The sequence below is a fragment of the Strigops habroptila genome, chromosome 3 (assembly GCF_004027225.2).
Source record: "Strigops habroptila isolate Jane chromosome 3, bStrHab1.2.pri, whole genome shotgun sequence".
Lineage (NCBI taxonomy): Eukaryota > Metazoa > Chordata > Aves > Psittaciformes > Psittacidae > Strigops > Strigops habroptila.
Window position 1 is genome coordinate 48551614 of NC_044279.2, and position 20809 is coordinate 48572422.

The 20809-nt window shown below is 37.6% G+C and overlaps 1 protein-coding gene across 13 annotated transcripts in view; it reads right to left on the reverse strand.

Annotated features, from left to right (window-relative positions):
* NR2C1 (nuclear receptor subfamily 2 group C member 1) overlaps nucleotides 1-20809 on the reverse strand; it is a 53169-nt gene that overhangs the window by 29371 nt on the left and 2989 nt on the right. For 3 of the 13 annotated variants that reach the window (XR_003990622.1, XM_030480049.1, XM_030480050.1), the window contains exons 2-4: nucleotides 12229-12411; nucleotides 9106-9181; nucleotides 4387-4494 (exon numbers count right to left, since the gene is read on the reverse strand). Coding sequence is in view for 12 of the 13 variants with exons in the window: in XM_030480049.1 (XP_030335909.1) it covers nucleotides 4387-4494; nucleotides 9106-9159 (162 nt within the window). In the remaining variant the exon portion in view is untranslated. Of the gene's footprint in view, nucleotides 1-4386; nucleotides 4495-8547; nucleotides 8596-9105; nucleotides 10303-12228; nucleotides 12412-14244; nucleotides 14500-15743; nucleotides 16005-20809 lie in introns of those variants that run through there. The other 10 variants (XM_030480054.1, XM_030480055.1, XM_030480047.1 and 7 more) reach the window with 9 other exon arrangements.

Here is a 20809-nt window from a genome sequence, read left to right on the forward strand (position 1 = left end):
ATTGTTGCACCTATATGTACATTTTAGGCTTCATTTCTGGGGGCTTTTTTTGCATATCTATACTGACATAAAATAAATAAACCAATAACCGGACCAACAGACTGGCATTCTTTTTCCATTTTATCCCCATTTTCAAGCACAAATACAGCAAAATGTTATTAAATAATCCTCCACTAAACTCAGTTTTTTGCCAACTTTGACAGAAGATTATAATCTTCAGAGAAAATAATCAAGATTCCTTATATCTTCTATCATAAATCTCACTTTTAGTCACTTCCTGCCTTTCTCCATCAAAACGCCTATATGGAAAACTGCCTGGTTTATTCTGGAGACTAAGGAGAATCATCCTACAAAGGCTGTTTCCTACAACCTATTTGTTGAATTACAGATCAATAAAATAGCTACTATTTTTATTTTTTTTTTTACCTACAACCAAACATTTATGTCCACCTAGCCATCCGTAACATTTATGTGGTCCTTACTGCAGACAAAATCATGAGTTTCAAACTATACAAAAGGAAAGGGTTTCCTTCAGGTGGCCTTTTGCTATTAACATTTTAACAGATCAAATTTCATTTTTTTCTCTGCAAAACAATTAAAACTTTATTTAAGAGAAAAGTGTAGGTAAGATGACAGAATTGCAGGTATAAAGATAGAAGAAAAGAATGTAAATTATCGTGAGATTTGGGGTGTAAGGTGGGAGGACAATGCAAAACCCCCACAATAGTTATCAACGTGATTAATACAGGGTTTTCCATTCAGTTTTCTCAGATATGCACATGACCAGGACCCCAAATGACTAAAGTAGTCCCTTATTTCTCCTTTCTATATTCTTCAGAAAGCAAATTTCCTTGCCCTTTTAATTCCCTTCTTTGCTTAACTTTCTTCTTCCATTCAGTTTTTTTTCATCTGCAAACAATTTCTCCTGTGTCATTTCTGGCTCTTTTCAAAGCAGCTGATGTTCCCTTCCCCTTCTCTCCAAACACATCTACGTTATGTGGATTAGGAGAAATCCAGTGCATGTTATCCTTAAGAGGGTGCAGACGTGTACAAAAGCCAAATACAGAATATTGTGCTGTTTCTTTCATTTCCAAACCTGCTCTTTGAAAGACACTTGTATCTAAAACCTGTCTCCCTATCAACACTTGAAAGTGCAACTATGTGTACATCAAAAAAGGCAAATACCTGATCTAGTTATGTTTATAGAATGTACAGTATAAAACCATGTCAAAAACCAGCATGTCCTGAACAGTGAAGGTACAAATTTTAGAGATTTGAACTAAATTTAAAATTATTTTTTGCAATATATGCTAAACAATATTTTTTCCTATTGTAGTCCAGCTCCATAATTTGAAACCAGTATGTATTTGTAGACAAATATGGCAGGACATTAGGCAGAAGAACCACTGCTACTTCACACAAATCACTTCACCTCCTATTTAACAAAGTGTCCCAATTCTTCAAATAGCTTTCTGCAATTCTAGGAGGATGCCCAGGTAGTCTTCACTACATGATATAGTAGGTATAGTGTTATGTTAGTATCTAGATAGAGCTATTCAAACTGCACAAATGGTTTCTGCAGCTGCCAAGCATTTGACAACTGACAGAGGCATAAGCAAAACCAGTTTAAACAGTTAAGCACAATCTGTCTGCAGCTGACCTCTTATGGCCATATACCTGCAAAACCTCAGCTAAATCACAATGGGACTCTGAAAAGTGGAGCAGTTCACCAAAGTATAACAACCTGCAATATCTAAATGTTGAGATAAGAGAAAAAAAAAAAAATCAGAGGGAAAAAGAAAACCACTTGTCTTCTCAAGGGAATCCATCAGGGCTCAGTGACAACTCGCTATGTTTCTTTATAATCTGAAACTCACTATCGCTAAAGGGATAATGTTACAAAACAGGAATATCTTAATTCATGACTGTCTGCTTAAAAAATATACTTCCCCATGTGTTTCATTTAAGCACCTGTCCTGGGTTCAGATGTAACAGTTATTTGTCTCCTTCCTAGTAGCTGGTGCTGGAGGACAGTATTTTGCTTTGTTGCTTTTAAGCCTTGCCCATAAACAAGTCTTGACTTCCATTTGAAGATAATTTCAGTAAATTAAATACCTCAAAAATTCTGTGTTAGAAAAAAGAAAAGCATCTGAACACATTCTGTTTATAACAGAGCCAGTTTCGAACAGGAGTGACTGCTTAACAACAAATGTGACATTCAACTTCTATCCTAGAGAAATGTATACATTCCCTAAAAAGGCTGACAAATGAAACATGCTGTACAAACATTCTACTGAGGATTTTGTATTTCAAGATTTCAGATAATCATTTATGTGCATTTAACAGTAATAAAGGAAAAATATTGAATGAACATATAAACTCAAAATTAATAAATTTAATATTTATTATGAACATCTCACTGAAATGTATTTTTACCTACAAACTACTCTTTCTGCAAGTTCTGCTTTGAGGAAAGTTTTCACTACTAAGTTCTACCTCATATCTAATTTATTTTAATTGATATTGGTGACATGTTTGTAGCTGTCTGTTACAGGAAGGATGCCATTTGACTGAGCGTTGTTCCACACATATCAAGAGACAACCACAGCCCCAAAGCGCTTACTATCCATTTTGAAGTAAAAACCGAGCACGGTGAAAACAGACAAGGGACAAAGTAGCTGGGTTAGAAACAAGTGATCTTCCAGCTACATGAGACAATGAAAAACTATATAAAGGTCCCTGTCCCTAGAAATATAATTCTCTATGGTCATCATATTTGCAATAACTACAGTGCCTAACCAAAGTAATTCTCCCTGCACAAAAAAGCCGACACAGAAGGGTTAGAAGCCTGCCACTGGCTTTGAACCAACAGAAGTGTCCTGCTGTTCAACAATAAACGCTCATGGGTTTATATATTGTCATCCCACACTCAGACCCTGATGCTGAAATTATATTAAATGGCTTCACACTACAGGGTCATTATAGCATACAGATACTGATAATGAAAACCAAGCATATAAAGATGGTGGTTAATTGATTAACATAAATTAGTTAATAAAGGGTAAAGCTGTACACGGAGAACAGAAAAGGAGTGGAGACAGCTGAAAGAATAAAGATCTACTGGATGGATAGATAGGACTAGTACAATGACTAAAGCACAGGTACAGAAGATCATATATGGGGGCAGTTATAAAGAGTTTTGGAAGGTTGAAAGCTTGAATGCAATGCACTGGAAACAGGAAAAAAACAGTGGAAAATGTTGAAAAGTGAAGCTGGCAAAAGAAAAAGCAGCCAAGATTATACTAGCAGCTGGCTCACTTTAAATCATAGAATGGTTTGGGTTGGAAAGGACCTTAAAATCATCTGGTTCCAACCCCCCTGCCATGGGTAGAGACACGTCACATTAGACTATGTTGCCCAAGGCTCTGTCAAAACCTGGCCTTTTGAACATTACCAGGGATGGAGCTTTTATCACTTTGGGCAACCTGTTCCAGTGCCTCACCACCCTCACAGTAAAGAACTTCTTCCTTATATCTAACCTGAACTTCCCCTGTTTAAGTTCGAAACCATTCCCCTTGTCCTATCACTACAGTCCCTCATGAAATGAGTGGGTTTGTATGCAACAAGATATATCTAAGAATATTTTTTAAATATATATTCTGCAGTTGCTATTTTTCTCTAGGACAAAATTTTAAAATAAAATGTTTGCAAGGACTTGCATTGACTTTCAAGGGATAAAAATACAAAACTAAATTCCCCAAATCCTCCTAATCTCCACACACACATATCTATATTGATTTAACTACCTACACTGTCAAGAATTTCATACCCTCCCTTGAACTGAAGAGTATTATTACCTGGCCAGGCTATGCGTCAGCATACCAAGACATGTAACATTGGTTGGGACAACAAAAAACCAGTATCTTTCTCAGACATTAGGTTCCCTTGCACTTTTTCATGACTTGTATCAATGATACAATGCAGTATTTCCCTCCCTCCCTGCTCCAAAATGTAGAAAAGTTCCAACAACTCAGCTGAATTACCAAATATGAAAATTATTCATCTTTTATAAAGTATTTCATATATTTTATATATATCTTTTTTTTACATATGTATACACTCTATTTTTTACAGTATTAGGGAAAATATTTTTCTTTTCAGTGGTTGTAATTTTTTGTAACTTTAAAATTCTTAGCATAAAAAAATAAAATAATAAAAACAGGAGGCGGCACTGGAGTTTTTATTCCCGTTTCTATAGAAATAGTTTCTGCCACCAGGGCTGAGTATCTACATTCAAGCAAATATGGTGCAAATAAAAAAAGAACTAAATGTGGAAACTGGTAAATAGTTCATCTCTGCTTTTAAAATGTACCAGAGGAAGCATACCTGTATACGTTGTGGTAAAGAGAGGCCTGAATCTGCAGGGACAATCTGTATTCGTTGTGCTGACCCATCCATTAGTGTTTGTGTAACTGCTTCCTGGGAATGGGTAATCTAGAAAGAAGAAACAAATGTAATGGATTGACAACATATACACTGCCTTAAGGATGGATACATCAATGCTTGAAACCTTCGGGTTCCACCAACTTCTGATTACTCTGCACAAGGCTACTGAAACTCTGACACTGTTACTGTATAAAGTATGCAAATTATCGTAATCTAATTTAATAGCTTAATTTTGCTAATTAGAAAATTCTGTTTATTTCACTGTTTAAACCCATTTTGAAATACCTTCCAACTGGAAATTTAGAAACATGTTAAGTAAAACAATTCATTGTTGACAAGTCCATGTAAGTTAATCAGATTGAATATTTATTACTGTTGATGTTCATGAGACACAATTCCTTTCATCACAGCTGTGCCACATTTGCAATTAACTACTTTTACCTTAATGGCTTACTCAAAGTGACAAAAGAATTTCTGATGTGGAAACACAACAATTGGCCTTTTCTCTTCTGCTTTTCTGTTAAAGCAGCAAAACCAGAACTACAGAATTATACACTGGGGAACTATCAAGAAAGTTAAGAGAACATGAATGAAATTGATTAAATCGGTAAGCTGTGTATCTTAAACCAAACTTAAATCTCTGTATGAGCGCTCTCAGATGCTATTTGTGGAAGTGTTTTAACTATTATCAATGTTTTAAAAGTTCTTCACATGCTACAGCCAAAGGTATAATGGGGAAGATAATAACATTATTTGTCAATAGAAGTTAGGAAATACAGCTGCTATTTGCAGAGGCTTGATCAAAAAGGACAAACTTTTTGTAGTACAAAGGGAGTTTGTATTCACAGAGCTTACAGATACCTTCAAACTGAAATTTTTGTCTTAAACTCCCAAGTAACTCCCTCAGTTTTTTGCAGTTCAAAAACTCTGGAATATCTCACAATTTTGTATTGATAAGAATTTCCAGTACTTACACCATCATAAAAATGCTCCTTTTCATCTGTCCATCTGCTGCCCATCCAAATTACCATAGAGAAAAAAATTATCTATCTGTATCACAGTAAGGGTACTGTTTCCTAACAGGTTGTGGGCTTCTTTGTTCCTCCTGGATCAGCTTCCTGATTTTGCAACCATACCACCATGTAAATGCTAGTATCAGCAGAAAAAAGCAGGCAAGAACATGCAACTGGTGGTGAGTATAATAGGAAAGAGTGGTGGGTAAGACTTCCCCTTGCAGCAGAAACATGAGCTCCCATCAGTCTAAGCTGATTTTGAAATTTCACCTAAAAAGGCATTACTTGTGGTACCAGCCCCAGCTCTTACAACCTCTTGCTCCTATCGCTTCAGCTTGGTAGGTAAAACTGGTTGTTAGTCATTCAGTGACCTAGAATAGGACACTGATGCAGGTTAAAAAGCAGCCCAGCAAACAGACAGACAACCAAAGGCTATTCTTAGCGTAGCCGAAACCTTCAATCCCTATCTCCACAATGCTCAGAAGCAAACGCATGAAAGCAAACGAGAGAATGGGATTAAGCTGCTGCAGGGATCACTCGAGCTGCCAGCATCATCAAAAGCAATGCCTGTCAAACTACTGCCCAAGCCATCTTCAAACACTGCTTTCTAAAAATACTCAATTTTTCATGAGCATGAATACTTTCCATATTCAAACAATTCATCCACTTACTTGCTTAAGTAAAGGATAAAGAAGTGTTCATTATACAGTAAAATTTACAGTTTGAAAGATACTTTCATTAAAATTGTGTATCAGCCTTTCAAATGACATGCACACATGGTGATTTACAAGCAGTCGGAGTTTTGTATGAATTTATCTTTGCTTTGCAAAATAAGCTACATATTGCAGGACCGTTTTACGTTTGCTCCCTTAAAATGTCACGATCTATACGCTGTATAAGGTAAAACTGCTCTTCAACACCACAAAATATCAGCTTGACAGTTTTACTTCTACACAGAATACAGGGGGGGTTTATTGCAGGTGAAAAAAACACTGCTAAGAACAACCACAATATTTGTTAAAAATTGTGTTTTGTATGTGTATGACAGACTGTTTCAACAAATGCATAGCTTTTCCCTGTTACTGGCAGGTCCTGCAGAAACAAAACACTGGTTTGGGGTACTTAAGGTACCCAATCACAGTTTAAAGAAAGAAGATTGCTGCGGGTTCTTGACAGGCAACTTCCCTACATGAATCAAGGAATGTGATCTTGATATAGAAATATGCATTATCTCACACTCAGCAAAAGATGATCAGCAGTTGGCAGAATTAAAGAGAAACATTGTGCAATGTTCCATATAGGTAAGGCTGTAGATTCTTTTTTTAGCAAGTTTAGCTTTCATGCAATAGAGCCCTAAATTAACAAAAACGGATGTTTGTGATCATCATCATAAAATTATTTGTGATAATTTTGTGTTTTAAAATGTTTCACAAACAATAATTAATATTATACAGAAACCAAAACCTGTATCAAAGAACATTTCTGGCCATTATGTCAATGAGACACAGAAGCACTTTCCATTCTCCTCAGAATTGGAACACCTCTCTATTTCCTTTCATGTTCTACTCACATAGATTTTCTTGTAAATTCAATTAAACTACTTCAACATTCAAGAGAATTACAAATGCTAGCAAAAACACTACTGAAGTTCCACAGGCCTTAAACTACCGTTTTCAACGATTACATCAAGTAAGAACACTACCAAGCAATGATAGCCGGTAGGTCACAGGCAGGTAGGAATGTAAGGGGTTACATGAAGGCCCCTTTAAGACCACTTTCCTTGCTGACTCCACTTTTCAGGCACTGCACTTGTGCATGGCATACACCTTCAAAAGCAATTTTGGTTTAGAGTCCCACCTTGCATTGCCTTGGCTGATGCTTTTTAGTACTCCTAAGCATGAGCCAGGTTGGGCTGCACCTTGTACCAGATAAGGGAACTGGCCCCAACTGGGAGGGAGAAAATTTTCTTCCACTATCCTGTAATTCTTTTTCTCCCCCCAGTTTTGTCCACCACACAATGACACACAGAGCTTACATGAGCCAGACTAGCAGAGCATGAGAGTAAGTGGCTAAGTAAGGACTGGGGAATGCTTAAGCAGCCTGCACTGCTGCCAAATAAGATGCGATGGTCTCAGGTTCAGTAAATCCTTGCTACATGACAAACCCTAATCTACACTGCTGACAGAACAATATCCATGAAAACTGTAAGGCTGCGGTTTCCCCATGAGCAAAACCAGCCATCAGCTCTTTTTAGTGCTGTACCTCCACTCCTTCAATCTTCTCCCCTGCCTTCCCCTTGCTACCAACCATCTCCTTTGCAATGGCTCTGGTATTCCTTAGAGCCTTCTCGGACCGTACTCAAAGCACTAACCCAGGAGAAAACCTTCCACTTGTTTTGGCCAAGTTACCTTGCTCTTAATGTGGAAACAAAATAAGAAAGAAACAGAAAAAGGACCTTCCCTCTCTCATGGCATAAAGATATTAAGCCAGCTCAATGTCTCATGGAATCACATTATGAAATTGAGAAACAACTCTCACAGAGACTAAACACTATCATCACACCACCCTCTTTTCTGAGTGGAATGTACACTTCAAACAGCTTTGACTAGCCTGTTATTTAAAACACATAAATAAATAAAAAACCCAGGAAACACAGCCCTATTTAGACCTCCATAAAGAATGATATTACTAAAACAAAACTACACTAGACATGCCATTCTCACCTACAAAGAGAACAAATGAGAGAAAAACCACACCATACATCACATAAATCACTTATGTCGTCTGATACAGCCTTAGTAAAACTCAGATGCTACAACAATAAAAGCTGTAAGAATCTATACAGAACAGCATTAACCATACCCCCCCCGCTATTTGAAATCAAGACTGAGAACTAAAATTACTTGAAGAGTAAGCCTATGTCTAGACAACAAACCAATGATAGATATTTCAAGCTAAAAAAAAACAACCAAAACTTTTTATTTAAGATAAATGTCACTGCTCCTATCTAATTTAAAGTGGTGCTAATTTTAAATAGGCTATGCTATGATGAAACCTTCTAGATAAGGATGTATACTCTTATCTACACTCCCAAACTATTTGTGCATCTCAAAGTTCTCTGGCTGCAGCACACAGATTACAGAAAATGAAAACCAGAAGTTAGCAGAAACAACAGCTCAATCTTCTTTTTGACTCATACCAACAAATACAGTGAAGAGCATGGCAAACCTTTACTAGCGAAAACGAAAGTGACAACTGAAGCAATTATTAAATTGGAAAGTAAAAGCTATGTACTAACAACTCTCCTGATTGTAAATTTTGCAACTGAAAGTGAGCAAAGCAATTACGCAACCAGAAGGCTCTCTGCAGGCCCTAAAAGCAGAGCTGAACAGCTACTCACTTCCTGGAAACACTGCCAGATTTTCCTGAGCTTCATTTCTGTGCGGCAAACTTTGGCAAAAAAGACTTTGCAGCTTAACTTCAATAACTGGACATAATAGGGGTTTTTTTCAGTCTTCCTTGGGAGAGACTCTGGAAGCTTTGAGTGTACTAAAAATTATTTTCTCTTGTGATTCTGGCCTTTACATATCAGTCTGTACATTTTATTATTCAATGTCTCTTAAACGGGACTTAAAAATTTATGTACCTCTCCCATCTGCGGTTCAATAATTTGATGGGCCAGTTCCTCTACGGTTGCCATGATCTTTAATCACCAGAATTTCCTGTCAAAGAAAGGAAAGAAGACGCTTAAACATCTATAGCCTCAAAAAGAAAAATATCTTAGGGAAAATATAGTTCACATAAGTAAAGCATGTTCATAGTTATCTGAAGGTGACATCCCTGTAGAATTTAAAGTTTGATTATACTACAGAAGTAATAACTTATTTTCTATCTGTAAACTGTATCTTTTTACTCAACTCACATAGAGACTTCCTATTTTTCCTTCTCCACTTTTCCAAGGAGCAATAATCTAATACTCTCTGAGAACAGAAGCGTATTACTGACCATGACATCAGCAGGTACATAATTAACATCTTAAAAACGAGAACAGAGCCAGCTTTGTTAATGCAAATCTAAGGGGAGGAATCTAACTTCTGAACTCATGCTAATTTTTTAGTAGCAACAGGAGTGCTTGAAGGTCAATTTTGTAATTGATACGAAGCACTACTTGGAAGGCAGAAAATATACATGTTTAAATAAAAGCAGCTGTTTTGCTATCAACACTGTAGTTACAGAATTAAGAAGAATTTTGTAAGATTTAACAGACACCACTACATTAATGCAGTATGAAGTATTCAGCTGTATGCCTTATTTGTTTGGGTATTGATTTACAAATACTCACTAGGCAGTACTTAAAAGGAACATATACAAATTATGAAGCACCATAAACACTTAATTTTCATGACAAAAGCTGTATTAAAAACACTGTAATACCTACTTCTTATATGAACAAAACTAGTACACTCTTACACGAAAGGATTTATGTAGTAAATGTGCTTCGTTTCCAACATACAATGTAGTTGGGTTACATACAGCCTCCTCATTGCGGACAACATTATAAAGATGTTTAATACCAACACATATATTCCTGTATTAACATAAGAATAAATGGTGTCAGTATAAAGGATTTTTTACATGGGATAAAATGTTTATTTATTTAGTAAGGAGAAATGGTTCCGTGCAAGCATACAAAAAGTTAGAATGTTAATTAAAGTAGTTATATGTGTAGAAAAGCTATATATGTATCTAGTTGGTTTTCACTCTAACTTTGCTAGTACTCCTAGGAACTGTCTCCTACCCCTACTCCAGTTATCTCTTAAACATTAATTCCTTTTGAAGCTCGCCCTGCTCTTACAATTAGAAAGAGATCTCTCTCTTGACCAGGACAAGAACTGGATGCCTTGCAAGCGTGCATAGCAGTATACCAAACCCTGTCTGATGTGTGGAAGGGAAGACTATAGAAATACTTCGGCACTGCAGATCATTAATCACCCACCTGCATGCTGCATTGTTAGTTAAATTAAGACAAAAGATGACAAGCATACACACAGAGCATAGGAGACTGAAGCTTATGCTGAAAAGCATTAACCCACCTGCATGCAGTGAGCTGCAGCACAATCACTACCTAAAGAGCACCTAGATTTTCAAGACAGACAATGTATTTTATCAGAATTCTTCTTCGCCTAAATAAAACACTAGCAACAAAATATTGCACTGTTTACACACACAGTGCCAGAAATTAGTACTACTTCATTAAAAAAAGTTTAATGTCTTAAAAGCAAATTAGAGAACTATTTAGTAAGACAGACACACTTTTGGGTAAGACAGATAAACTTTTTGCAGAGTTATTTCAGAGGAAGACCTTAGTGCTTTGTGACAATTTGATGTACCAGAAATACTGTGTGCATGATGATAAGCTGCAAAAAAATTAAGAGTAAACTAAGCAAAATGCTGAAATTCTAGTCTGATCTCAAAACTGATCCTGCTTTGAGGAGGGCTTTGGACTAGAGACCTTCTGATGTCCCTTCCCACCTGGAATATTGTACAACTCAAAAATGTACTATTTTCTCAGCTACAGGAAAAACAAGAGTTGCTTGCAATTACAAAAAATGCCCAATATTTTGAAAGCAGTCTGACTTGCCAAATCTTTTGACTGCCTCCATGTAAGTCTACTGTACAGATATTTTCAAGGACACAATAAACTATTAGCTAACCTTGAACTTTTACTTCTGCCCATGGCGGGGGGGTTGGAACAAGATGATCTTAAGGTCCTTTCCAACCCTAACTATTCTATGATTCACTGTCTAGTTTAAAGAGCTATGCACAAGAAAGCTTATCTTGAGCAGTTTAAACCAACTTTATGGAGAACACATGTTCCCCTAAGTCAGCATATTGAGACAGCAGTAATATCTTCCGCTCTGAAATCACCGTGTCTAGCATTTTCTACATTATTTTCCTGAAAGAAACTAGACTCACCAACATCATTTTCCCATCAGAAAAGCCAGGTCTATAATCCTTCCCACATGAAAGTATGACTATGACCTTCTCAATTTTAGTCATATTTACCAACAGAGCATATGGCTACTTTATTTTAGGCTTTTCTAAAACTCCTAGTGTTTCAGCTGGCAGAATTAGCATATTCCAACAAGAATACTGAATCCTAATTATTCCTGCCATAGCTGTGTTGCACCAACTCAGCAGCACATGGAAATGAACAATACAGTACAGTGAAAAGAAAAGCTTACTTTATTGTTCATCTAGTAAAAGCTTGCAGTCAAATATTGAACTTGCACAGGAGGCAAAAATCTGGAAAACAACTTTTACAGAAATTGACTCAGACATGAAGAATAAAAAAATTCTTACCTATCATACCTATGGCACTGCAAAATTATAATTATTCTCTTTAATGTTCTCTGTCACACCATTACTTTAAATTAGCATGTCAACACATTAATATTTTTGCCGCAAACTCAGTAAGTGAAAGACAGAGAGGTCTAGTTTCTCCAAGCCTCTTCCGCAAGGACTCTGTCCACAGTCTTCACAATAAAGAAAGGTATTTTCTTTTTAATGTTACGGATTCATGACTACCTTATTCAGCACAATTCTGCCACCAAAAGGGCTAGCCCTAACCTAGTTCTTGGCCTGAGTTTCCAACCTCTCTGCCTGCTGCCAGTTCTGGTACATCTGTGACTTCACAGACAGCATCAAAGTTTTCTTTTTGACCATGTTAGTTCCCAGCCCAAGGAATAACTTGCACGTGCTGTATTACCATGCAAACGCTACTGCTGTACCAGTGATGGAGGCGAATTGTAGGTCACGCTTTTCCACAGCAGCAGAAATTTACATCGTCTTAAGCCATTTGAAGTTTCCCATACTTCCCCACAGCTCTATAAATTGTTGTGAGATGAGCCTTGGAGCTTAGACACACTTATTTTGGATCTTACAGATGAACCTGGTGAAGAAACAAGAAACAGAGGATGAAAAAAATAAAGCAAGATACCACCACAAGACAAAACAGGCAACACTTGTCGTGGTGAAGTGGCCTAGCACAGACCTTTAGCCCACAAGCTAAGAATACTATACAATTAGGAGATTCACAGGGTTCTATCTTCTTGCCTCACCCCCTATTTCTAAGCATGGTATCATTTTCTAATTGTGAGAACTTTAACAGCCAAAGCTACTTTCAAAAACAACGTGAGGAAAACAGTGCCGTTACAAAAGCTTCACACATAAGCTTATTTATAGCTAAACTTCGTATTCTCTAGTAAAAATAGTTTCCAGCACAGACTTTTCAACCTCTTAGCAGTTAGCCCTCCAGTTAACAGATACTGGTTGACCTTTTCAAGTCCCAACACAGAACTAAATGATACCGCATCTTTGAGGCGTTGGACTTTGTGTTCTTTGCCATATTGCCAAATCCTCACCAAGCGCATGGGAGAATTTCTACTGGTTATGGCAGAACTCTGTATTGATGTTAACACCTGTCCGTAACAAGATCTCTTCTGTGAGCAAGGATAGCTATGAGACAGAGCTGGTATTTTCACATTATTGATTCAGTGTTATCAAACAGTGCTAACAAAATAATGAAGATACTCAGCTCCAGAATTGACTATAGGCATCCTTTATTCTTGCTCTTAGGAGCAAGCATACTCTGGTTTACTTTTAAAAGCAGTGGAAGAGGTTCTCTAAAAAGAGATTCCCTGTCTTCATGATGTATTACTTTTGCAGGAATCCTAAATTAGAGATGAGAAAAAAAGTAGGAAGTAATTTGGAACAGAATAGCATTACTCAACCACAACCTCCAAGATGTAGCAATGCAGTCTAAATGCCCCCAAAATAAACAAACTTAAAGAAAACTCAAAGGGCAGTGGTAAGCAAACCCTTTGACAAACTGATTAGAATCAAACTGCTTTAAAGGTGACAACTGTTGAATAAAAACCTAATGAAATCGCAATGGCCTTTGAAAGCCTGACTGTATTAGCATTCCCTAAACAAGCGATGCTCCTGTCCTTCCCCAATAAGAATCTTACTGGTCAAAAAGTTCTTCTTTGAAATCTGATTCTCAGAACCAAGAAAGAGAAATCTGTGCTCACAAGAGTTTGCAAACCCAGCTAATTGTGAATTTGAAGAATGTCACCTTGCCATTCAAAGCACCTTCAAAGAGGTTTTTCTCAACAACTATAATCTTTAGAGAATGACTAGTAAATAGCACCATTCTCAGAAAAAAATTAATGGATAAGTTTTGAAACTTTAATTGCTTTGACTTGCAAACTGCAAAGTTTAAAAGTTCAGAGTTAAGTTTGAAACATTCCCATTTTAAGTATAAAATGTACTGGTGCATTTATACTGTTGCAACATTGCATTTTTAAATTTTTTAGTGAAACAAGCCTGTAAGCAAAACTGTTTTAAGGCTGTTCAAAATGGATAAATGCCAATATATCCCCAGGGTTTGTTTGTTTGTGTTGGTTTTGTTGTTTTTGTGTTTTGTTTTTTTTTCTTTTTTTTTTTAAACACGATGACTTCCTAAGACTGCTGTACATCCATCGGTCCTGATCTATGAAGTAATACTGATTATAAGGATATGATCTCATGCTAGTTTCACTTCAACAGGTGAAATTCCTTTCTGTACACAAGAACAACTAACAAATCAATACTCCTTAGCAGTCAGTCCCACAGTGTCTCTTGCTAGTGATTCAAATTCTCAAAAACAGGCAACCAAACTGAAACACCCATTGGACTTTAACAGCATTTATAAGCAGAGGTAGCACAGCTTGCAATGGCATACTGAATTAATTCTCCATCCCATCTTCTCACTCCAAGTGTACCTGTGGATGAGCTACTTCTGAACTGGTCACTGAATCACCAGAGAGCAGGACACTGTTCTGAAGTTTGTCCTTCCTGTTTGTGTTAAAACACTATGCAGTAAACAGTAATGCTCAGCAACTGGCTCAAAAGCACCTTGGCCATCTCTCTATTATAGGTGGGATGACAGCCAAGAGTGCTCACTGTCAGGAGCTGCGCTGATGTCCTTGATTCTTTATCAGCACTACTAAAGCGTAAGCTTAACTTTGGCCTGAGGGGATGGCATTTCCACAGACTTAAAAAAAAAAAAAAAAAAAAAAAATCATGCTTGACTACATCCTAAAATAAAAGCATTTTAAGGAAAATCAGGTTTCTCCCTCATTTATCTGACATGGCCTAACAAGGCTCACGGTGGTGCACAACTCCATGCGTTGCAAACACATCCTTTAACCAGTACAACTTGTAATTACATACAATAAAAAAAATGATGTGTTACAGGATTATTCACTTATGTTTTCTATCTTTTTTTTAAAATGCAAAATTAAGGAGTATTATTGACACGAATTTACAGAGTAATTTCATGATGTTTTACATTTTGACACTTGCAATTTCAAGTGGCATGAATATTCAGTAGTAGGTTCTTTTGTGTGTTGTTGCTTTAACTTTAGCAATCCCTAAACACAAGGGCACTGACAAACCCAGTATTTGTAAGAGTGGAACTGTGTACTGAGATGCCTTCACTTAAATCACCTCCAATGAACCACGTTACTTTGTGCTGAAGAGCATGTGTGACAGCGAAACAACTCACCAACTCCCATATTTCAATGTTAAACTTTCAGGCAACACTTCATGCTGCAGCTCAACTACTGAAACAGCTAAACCAGGCATTCCTATCTCATTTCCGCTTTATTATTTCATCTCTTCTTGTGCTGGCATGGGTATACACATAATGCCCTGAGGAGTCAGTTCAAGGAACTGAACTGGCAGAAACCTATTTCTTATTTGCAGAGCCAGGGCATAGTTTCAGAGGCAGTTTCAACAGAATTACAGCTCACCTCTGGTTGAGAGGAGGTCCTGCTCACCTCAACCAAGCTGTGGTGGTGGTGACCACACACCAGGATAATTCAACTCACTAAAAAGACAGGAAAAACTAACCTAGCAGAAATGCACCAAACATCTGCTAGGTAAGCACAATGAAGTAATTTACTTGGCGGTCAGATTCATTCCATTGCAGACAAAAGGGAGAACATGTTGCTATAACTCAAGGGAGGGAGGGAGGGGAAAAAAAAGGAAGATTAAGGAGGAGGCAAACCTCCCCTTCCATTGTTGTTGGTGGGAGCTGGTAGTTCAGTTCAACTGCACTATGAAACCGTACCCTTTGTTTTCAGCCCGTCCAGCTGCCCAATTGCAGCTCACTGGGGAGTCATTCTAAGCTAACTTTGGGACAGATGTAGAAAGTTTTGCAGTTCACCTTTTGCTTACCTAAGGTATCTATGTTAGCCTTCACATCAGGTATGCTTAATCCCTCTTTAGAGATCCCTGCAAAGAAGTAAGTGGAAAAAGCAGCCATTTTTTCTTCTGTTATAGAAACTTACAAATTTAGCACATTATTCACGTTCTTAAAAGCTTCTTCTCCCAAGTTATTCCAGTCAACATTCCCAAAAGCTGCATTTTCATGCGAAATGATGAATATATCCTAAAATCAAACTATCTGAAATTGGGAAATATTCCTTAAACACCTTCATTTCCCAGTAAAGAAAAAAATATTTAAATTAACTATTGCCATGGTCAGAGTTTTGATCTTCGGCAACTGGAAGTAGTCCTCAAGGTGTTCTCATTCAATGTGAATCTTCCCAATTTCAGAAATGCTTCTTTTCTCCACACTTGTCCAAACCATGACACACACCTTCAAAGCACACAGACAACATACGAGAAATGTTTTTTATTGCTAGTGTAGGAAAAGAGGTAGATTGAGTCAAATAATGATGTTTTGTTGCTTGAGAATGCTTTGTTCCTCTTTCAAAGGGAAAGAGACAAATAAAGATAAACCAAACTTTATCCAGACACTAGTTATTGCTAATCATATTTATATTTCCTTTCGAAAGTTATCTAAAACAATGAAAGGACAAGAGCTGGAATTCTAAAACAGACCAGAGAACACAACATGGAAAAACTGCACACACTTTCAGGATCATATTTATAACATTCCACAATTAAAAGAACCGTAATAATATTATGGCTACAGTACTACTCAAAGAAGGGCTTCTACCAATAAATACATCAGCACTAAGTTGTTTCCAAATACTGCATTTATCGCATCTCTCTTCAATCTTGAGACTCCAATGAAACGTAACCAGAATCTTTGTATGTAAATATTGTTATTTTATGCCCATAGTAAATGAGTTAGCAAACTCCATAGTGAACTACAAGTCAGAATTCTTTTTCAATACATCACCATCATCAGTGTTAGCTCACTGCTGGTGTTGAGCCTGGCATCATTGCCAGTGGTTTTCCATCACTGCTTTAGATACACTCCACAAGCCACCACATCAGCAGGAAACTTTCATCAGCTTGCACTAATTCAACCACTCTTCTTTACTCCTTCCTCAGTTTTTATGGGCCAGAGTTTCTCCAATGCTTTAGTCAAAATAACTTAGGAAAGACTTACTTTTTCAATTGATTTTGGCTTACTTCAACTGAAATGAGTTAGGAAACATTCCCACGAGAACAGCCAGCAGATTTGATGGTTGGTAATCAGAAGCACTAACCTCTCCACTAGTACAGTTATACCCAGAAGACATCAATGTTTAACTCAACATCCTTCTCCAGAGACAAAAGCTATGCAACTTTAATTATCCTAGTAGGAAGTTCTTACTAATAGTATTTCAAAATGGTATACCAATGTAAACTAAGGACTTTAAAAGCAGTAGCAGGAAGAATATTTCTTTATGTTTGGACTTTCCATTTGATACAAGTGAAACGTCTCTTGTTCTATTATACTGCACTTTTGTTATATCTACCCCCACCTTGATTCTCATTTAGCAGTCTTTAAACGAGTAAGAAGGCACACTGGTATGAAGATACAAGATGAGAAAATTCTGTCAATCCCAGAGATGTTCAATTTACTTACTTTAAAAAACAAAAGAGTCACAACCCTGGCCAGTGTAGTTTTACTGGTGCAAAAACGATGCTTGTAAAATTTGAGTAGTAACTTACCCTGCTGGCACTGTCAAACCAGTCTGACCCTGTACGGAATGCATAATGATTCTGATGACTACATATACATATGGGATGTGTGTTAATACAGGGGCTTTTCCTGTAGAAGGTCAGATGCACATTTTAACTAAAAGTTACATAAGAACTTACAGACACTTTTGAGGTACAGGCACACTAACTAGTTATGACTGCAGAAATTACTGTCAACTTCACTTGCTGTTCTTACATCACAGGAAAGACAAATACAGATCAACATGACTTTTTAGGAAAGCTCAAAAGGTTAATATAATGGAACTCTAAAAGTATTCCTTCTTAGAAGAAACTGTCTTAACCTCTATACTTGTACTGCTTCGGCAGAAAATTATTTCAACTGATCTCAGAAAATGAATTAAGGATTCACTGTTTTAGCTCAGGTCATCACTGGGCTTACAGCTGCTCTGTACCTTAAAATGAAAACTAGTCCTCATTTCCATTCTCAGACTCATCATATACTGATTAAGAATTCAGCATAACCTGTGCCAAACTTGTTTAATAAATACCTACACATAAAATACAAAGCATTTAACAATCCATCTACGATTAAAAGTGCCAGAGTTAGGCGGTTTTGTTACTTGTTCTAAGCACTAGCATTCCTTTCTGCTTCAGACCAGTGTTCTGCAATGCTTTACAGATAATACATTAAGCCAAGGAATCCAAGCACATCTGTGAAACAATGACACTACTTTGCTTAATGCTTCATACAAGAAAAGCTCAATGAACACAGCAAACTAGATGAGCTATTCCTGGATTATCATTCTATAGGCCATATTGCTCAAGATGGTAGAACAGTTGGCAGACTTAAAGGAGTAACATTTTCTTTATCAATGAACTAAGGAGTATTTATGTGACTCTTGACACCCAGTTAGATACTGTTTACTAAATTTGCATGACATCAAGATTTAGAGACTACATATGTAAGAGACAGTAACAGGAAACTGAAGCAGCTAAACCTGCAGTCAAGCAAGGGAAGATGAGATGCTTGTAAAAGCATAAGGGAATAATTAAAAGGCACACACCAATAGGGGGAGAGATGCATTTGCAAGCATGCCTGTACAATTAATTTAGAATCATTACTCTCACTGCTTTTTTTATGTGAGCAAGTGCTACAGTGGGAGGAGAAGTGAGAAAACAGAATTTCTAGGATAAATTCTGAGGAGACTGCCAAGTCATTCTTCCCACTAATGGGCCACTAAAGGGACAATCTCCCTTCTAACCCTGGGCTCCTGCTGCTTTATCATGCAATCTCTAGAACCTGCCTGAACAGTTATAGAGAAGATTCAGCTCACCAGCCCCACAAAGGACAGGGGAAAAGGAAGGAAGAGGAAAGGCAAGGGGGCTGTCTGCAAGCCGAGTCCACTCACATGAGCACTGGCTACAGGCCAGAGCTAGGTAAGGAGAGAGCCACTTAATCAGGCCAAGCTGCTGTCATGTCAGCCGTAGCCTGCATCTCCACCTGAAGCTTACAAAATCCTGCATTAGTACAGGAAGACAAAAGACCAAACCGGTTCGCTGCACCAGAGCTGAAGCTGCACAATTACCCAGGCCAGGAAGTTCACCTGTCTGAAGCCAGATCTGTTCTCCTACCTACCTGGCACACAAAGATTACATTAACACAGCATAGCAAGTGCAAATCCTTCTTTCCAAACACACTGAGGCATTAAATACACTATAGTATAGCTACAGCATTTCACAAAGAGGCAGTCCCAATCCTGGCTGACCGCTTTGTCCTCCTCTGCATTTCACCTCACAATTATAAAGCTGTAAAGTACACTCATGTTCAGAATTTATTTACCCTGCAGCTAACAATCACTACATGTAACACAAGAAAAAAGCAGGTAGTAGCAGAAATAAAGCTATTTCTTTTGGAAAAAAGCCCATACTGTTACACCCGCTTATGCATAATGCCAAACTGCCCATAGTCATGGTGTGAGATGACTGCTTCGGGTATTCACTGAACTACAGCCATAGATGAAGCAGCTGATACATGAAGGTACGCTATGGAAAGGACACGCAAACCTACTCAACAGTACTACTTGCACACATTCACATCCACAGAAACTGCCTTCGGAAGAAAACCCCCGAGTTTCACACAGACCCTTCCAGCACAGTAAATCAGTGTTGACATTGTTTCAGATAAAAATATCCCTTTATAAATATAATCACCCATATCTTCCCTGTTCCCCCCCCCCCCCCCCCATCAACTCCACAGGATTAGATTTCATTAGAGGGGTGTGGCTGGGCTTTTGTTTGGGGTTCTTTTGGTTTGGTTTTTTTAGTTCCTATCAACACATATGTAAAGCATACTGGAAAAAGAAAATCAGATTAAATCAGCCAAGAGTGAAAGCATTAGTCATGTTGACACTTACACTGTCCTGCTAATACTTCAAAGGAAACATTACCAACATAAATGGAGCAGTTTTCACAGCACAAAGTCGCTGCTAAGCTGTAAACGACAACCTCAACTTATTTGGAATGAAATAACTATTAATTACAGCTAATATGACAATAGCAGAGGGTTTGGCTTTAGTTTTTTGGTGGTTTGTGTTTTTCAAGTTTCTGGTTTAACTTCTAAAAAGGCTGTCAAATACTTAGCTTAGTCCTGCCTATCTCCCTCTCAAGTTAAGCAAATTTGAACAGCCTTTCAGAGAAGGCCTGGCCAAACCAGAAAAATTAATCTAAATAGTGATATAGAAAGGCAGTTCTTAGACCACGATTTTCAGGAAAGAACGTACTTCCTTATAAAATCTGAAGCACTGAATCCTAAGACACACGGGACTTGCGCAGAAAGCACGAGCAACCCTCCGGTCTCAGAGAACTGGAAATTAAGAGCTGATTCTTCAGAAGATAAATCCTTTGCTGCTTTAAGAGTCTGGCGAGTACTATCTAACACAATAATCTCTGGAATGACAAGCTGCCGACTGAAGGGTAAGAATATGGACAGGCCTGCATACACAACAGTAAGATTTTGATTAACTATACCTTTGCAGTTTTACTAATCATTCCCACACTGATTAAATTCTACTTCGCAGCAGCTCACCGTACACCAATAATGTACAGGCACAAGTTTAAAGTGCCAAAAGCAGCTTGAAACAGCACCAAGGAAGAAAAAAAAAAAAAAAAAGTAGTAAGAACTGTACCAGAAAATAACTTCGGTATTGTTCAGTTTTCCCTGATGGTCACTGTCTGGCTGCATGCTGCAGCCCATGTGTGACAAGAAAGCACAGGCAGACAGCTGTGCCAGCCGCACCCTTTGGCCCCTGCGCCCACCCTCAGAGTGGATGTTAATACCCCCA